The sequence below is a fragment of the Etheostoma spectabile genome, chromosome 23 (assembly GCF_008692095.1).
Source record: "Etheostoma spectabile isolate EspeVRDwgs_2016 chromosome 23, UIUC_Espe_1.0, whole genome shotgun sequence".
In the NCBI taxonomy this organism is placed as follows: Eukaryota; Metazoa; Chordata; class Actinopteri; order Perciformes; family Percidae; genus Etheostoma; species Etheostoma spectabile.
In genome coordinates, this window is record NC_045755.1 from 1,082,985 (window position 1) to 1,087,723 (window position 4,739).

Below are 4,739 nucleotides of genomic sequence, written 5' to 3' on the forward strand. Positions count from 1 at the left end.
GATATTATTATCATTGTGGTAAGGCCGGGCTCAGGTTTAACGCTTTGTAAAACATGAATTAATACAGCAAATGGAAGCCATTTATTTTTTAAATAAAACAGTATAAAGATTTAAGTGCAGCCAAAATATTGTAAAATGCATCACTCACACTTCTCTGTGACAGCAGCCCTTCATGCCCCCCCAAGCATCCTAAACTTGGTACATCCATCTCATCTCGTGGTTTTCTTCATGTTGCTAGCGTTGTCGCGCAAAACAACATGAACGTTGGACTTGGGCATTTTCCACTTTCTAGCATCCCCTCAATTGCTTCGGCAATTAATGTGCCATTATGTGACCCTCAGAACTCGGTGGCGTGCAGCACCGCACTTCGAGGGGTAAAACCTTGATTCTCTGTCCACCCAGTGGGACGTTCAATTTAGCAAAGACATGGGGCACACGTCAGAGCGCCAAATGTCCTCCTGGTAAAGTTGACTGCATGCACGTCTTTCAGCATACACGAAATGTGTTCCCTAACTGTCTCGTATAATTTGGGTAGCGCAGTTTTGGAGATATATTTACAACCTGGCAAACAGTACCTTGGCTTCAAATGCCCAATTAAGCGGCAAAATCCCACATTTTCGACAACAGACAGGGGTTGGTAATCCAGTACAATAAACTCTAAAACTTTGTTGGTTATTGTTGTTGCTTTTTTTTTATCGCTGGAAGGCAGTTTCCAGAGTTTGCTGCTGCAGTTCGTCCTTTTTTCTCCCGTAGCTTTCGTAAATTCGTTGTGCTCTTAGCGTGACGCGTCTTCAAATCTTTAATTAAGTTGCTGCTGTTGAAATTTGCAACACTCGTGCCACCCCTTGAAATTGCTTCTCTGCATATGTTGTATGTTGCCGTCTTACCGGTGGGAACATCCACTGTAAAGTACTGCCAAACTGCCGACATGATGCGCTAATGCTAGCTTGTTTTAAGGAGGCGTTAGGTGATCAATTCTTCTTCACCCCTCTAAAACAACAGCGCAACTATTTTAAGAGCGCCGAAGAAGAACTGTGTCCAAGCTAACGGAGCTAACCAGTAAATAGATTCCTATTTTTAATAGTGTATGTGGTATCGGATCGGTGCCTGTACTCCAGTACTTGCCAATAACGATGCCAGCATTTTCGGCAGTATCGGAGGCATTTCCAATACTGGTATCGGAATCGGAACATCTCTAGCTGGGACCAGTGTTGTAGTCTAATATATTGTAGTGGGTGTACTGTACTGTATATGTATGGGCCAGGATGGGTGTCCGGGTGTCCTCCACCATGGAAGTTTTGGGCATCAAAGACTTCATTTCCTGCATTCTGGTACACTTTTATGCACCAATTCACGGTGGAAATATCTATAATAAAAATGCAAAGTATGTTGTTGCATGTCATTGCACATTTTAAGTGGGTATTTGAAAATCCTGGAGCTTTCTTAGCGGGTACACTGCGTATACCTGCGTATCACGTAGACTACACCACTGGCTGGGACAGTAAAACTCAACCTTACACTCTGGCCGTTTTCGAAATCTACATACGTATGTACGTATGCCGTATTTACTGAATATTATTAGAATATTAAAAAAGTTAACAAATGAAATTCCAATTGTCTTACAGAGTAAGACTGACAGCATCAGTATACATGTTATAATTTATTTACAAGACTGTCAAAGGGAGACGGGTATCTGTCTGCCTGTCAGACACTGCTCCCCCTCTCCTCTGCCTGCTCCGTGGCCGGTGTGTGTGTGTGTGTGTGTGTGTGTGTGTGTATGTTTGAGAGTGACAGCCCGGTCAGCCAGACTGTTACCTTTTGCCCGCAATCTCTTGTGGAGCTTTATAACTCAGAACCACAGGTTCCAGTTAATCTTCTGGATATGTGTGTTGAGTTATTTAAACAACAACAGCAGCTCCAGCCAGCTCATAGCGGGGTGTGTGAAGGTGGACAGGCCGGGCAGCAAGCCAGCAACCCCGGCAGGGCTGTCACGTCAGACTGTGGAGCTTCTGAAATCAATTTTCGTAAAACAGCCACAGCTCACATTAAAAAGTCTCAGAATTGAACGTGTACAGGTTTTCCAGTCTGTGGTTGCTGGGATTGTTGCAGTGCTTTGCACAGCAACACACTTAACTTTCTGATTGGTCGGGCCAGCTGTCAATATGGGCGGGCCTGGGCCTCAGCTCCGAGCCTGGTCCCTATAAAGCTGTGCTATCATTCACTCAGCATGGAGGATAGAGAGGAAGGAACACTGCAAATGATTTGGTTCTTACCAAGATAAAAAAAACTTATAAGATAATTTACCTTGTTTTAGGAGTAAATTTCTTATTTTAAGTGTTCAACTTTACACTATATTCTTAGTGTATAAGCTTGTCAAATGAAATTATCTTACTGCATGGATGGATAATTTCAATTGTTTTGAGTACCTTTTCCCTCAGATTTAGTGATAGAATTCTATCTTGTTTTTAGACTCCTCTTTTTGCAGTGAAGTAAAGAAGAGAAAAGTTGAGCTACATAGAAGGAGGAGAAGAGAGGAGAGGACCAAAAAGGGAAAGTGCTGCATGTGGTTTCCTCTGCATCCTCCTGGATGGTTCAGAGGCGTATGGGGGCTGTAATGGGGCCCGAGGAGGGGTGTCATGTTTGATACCCTGACGCTCACACTGCCCCTGGCAGAGACCTCTTGCTGCCCTCACAAACTCAATTTGATCACATATACACATACACACTGGCAAAAACACACACCACATCATGCTCCAGGCCACAGAAGGGGAGAGAAACAGGAGGAAGATAAGAGTTGTAGAAAAGAGGTGGGACAAAATGAGGAAAGTAATGTTGAAAAAGTGGAAAGGGAGAAGAAGTTCTGTGACAAGTCCTCTGGGCAAGTGTTCCGTTGCTGTCGAGTCAAGGCTAATCCAAAACTGTCACGTAGACAAGGTGTTGGGTGGTTTCACTTTATGATTTACAGTTCATATAAATGAAGTGAAAAAGGCCAACAGGGACATCTGGGTGCCTCCTGTCTCTCTGAGAGCCCCATCAGATTGTCAGTGCAGTAAAAGAGGACAGAGAAATGTCCATATGTCCGCATGAAAAGCGTCTCTCCGCTTGTCCATCTGCTTTTAGACTCAGTGTTGGGATGAAGAAATGATTGCAGAGAAAATAACAGTAATAGCATGAGAAAGCGTTCCTCACTTAGTCCGCTCTGTCTCCAGGCATGTACCATACTGTATGTGTGGCGTTTAAACACACAGCTGAGAAAATAACATTAATAGCATGACGAAGCGTTCCTCATTTAGTCCGCTCCGTCTCCAGGCCTTTACCATACTGTATGTGTGGCGTTAAACACACAGCTGCCTCATAATATTTACAGAAACCTGCTCCGCTCTGACCGACCAACCTCACCTAGCTCTCTTGGTCGGCGCCAGGTGATTTTGGGCAATCCCGCTTTAGTCATGTGGCCCGGGGGTTTGGAAGGTCGAAGACGATGGGTGCATTCATGGGCAGGAAGTTGACAGTGCAGGCTGAGGCGTTGACGAACGTCGTGGTGCCGTCAGTCATCATGCCGTAACCTGGGGAGCAGTGGAAAAGGTCAACTCCTGAACGCTGTCAGCACTAAATAATTTTTCACACGTTTTTTAAACACATTTAAGAGTTGGTTTTCATTTTTGTTCAAACAGGAACACACAGTGGGTCCTACTTTAACGATCCAAGCGCACGCCGTGAAGCGCCAGGTGCGTTTAGCGCGTGTCTAAATCCACTTTGCTAGTTTGATGGCAGAAAAACAGGTCCATGAGCCAGGCGCATGGTTCAAAGGGTTGTACTTGGTGTCTTTATTAATTCATAGGTGTGTTTTGGACGTAACATGCAATAAACCAATTAGAGTGTCCCATTCCCTTTGAAAAGCCTAGCGCATTTGTACCTTGGAGCATTGCTGTAAGCAGGAAGGAGAGATTTTCAGGAGAAGAAACTGATTTTGCATGAAGTAAAAGCATGCAAGCAGATCATATCAAAACACTATTTCAAATTGTTATATTTATATAATCATATCTTTATTATTATTTTTAATCTTTTGCATGTTTATGTGTTGCTGCGCCTCCCTGTGTGTGTAACAAGAATAGTGTGCACGCACATTTTCCTAATGCGCTGTTAAAATAACTGGAAACTCCTGCGTTATTGACTTTTTGAAGGTTTTTGTTGGTCAATGGCGCAATCATTTTCTGCTGCCTCAAGATAACAATACGCCCAGAATGCACCTGAACACACCTCACTGTAAGACCAGCACGCCCATGGGCGCAAAGATGGGCGTAGGTGCATTTGCCATTTAAACGACGCGGGCGCTGGCTGGCTAGAGGCAAACAACACGGGTGATCGTGGCTGACTTTGAGGAATTGTCAGAGGATTTTTACTTGGTATCAAACCAAGATCTAGAAAATATATTTTTGAGCCAGAACACACAGATGAGGAGTTACACATTTTGGAAGCTGATAGACAAAATACCGAACAGCCTGAGGTTGAGAGGAGATTCAGAATGAATGTACATGATGGTGTGTATGTGGAACATGCCAACCTATGCCGACAGAAAACAAGTGCCTTTGTTGTAGTGAACAGTGAAAATATTCGTGTCACTACCACGGTTGATTTCTCTGCCCTAATACACCTGGCAGTTGTCCGTTTTTTTCTAGTAATTATTGACTCTATTACTCCATCTCTGACCAAACTCCAGGCGAACTCTCTGCTCCGTG

General features: G+C 44.0%; 1 protein-coding gene across 1 annotated transcript in view; it reads right to left on the minus strand.

Moving 5' to 3' along the window:
• Positions 1–6: 6 nt before the first annotated feature.
• The window catches only part of mpped1 (metallophosphoesterase domain containing 1), a 90,344-nt gene continuing 85,611 nt past the window's right edge, over positions 7–4,739 (minus strand). Inside the window, exon 7 of the mRNA XM_032505318.1 lies at positions 7–3,566. Within this exon, the coding sequence (XP_032361209.1) occupies positions 3,448–3,566 (119 nt within the window). The 3' untranslated portion in view covers positions 7–3,447. The remainder of the gene's footprint in view (positions 3,567–4,739) is intronic.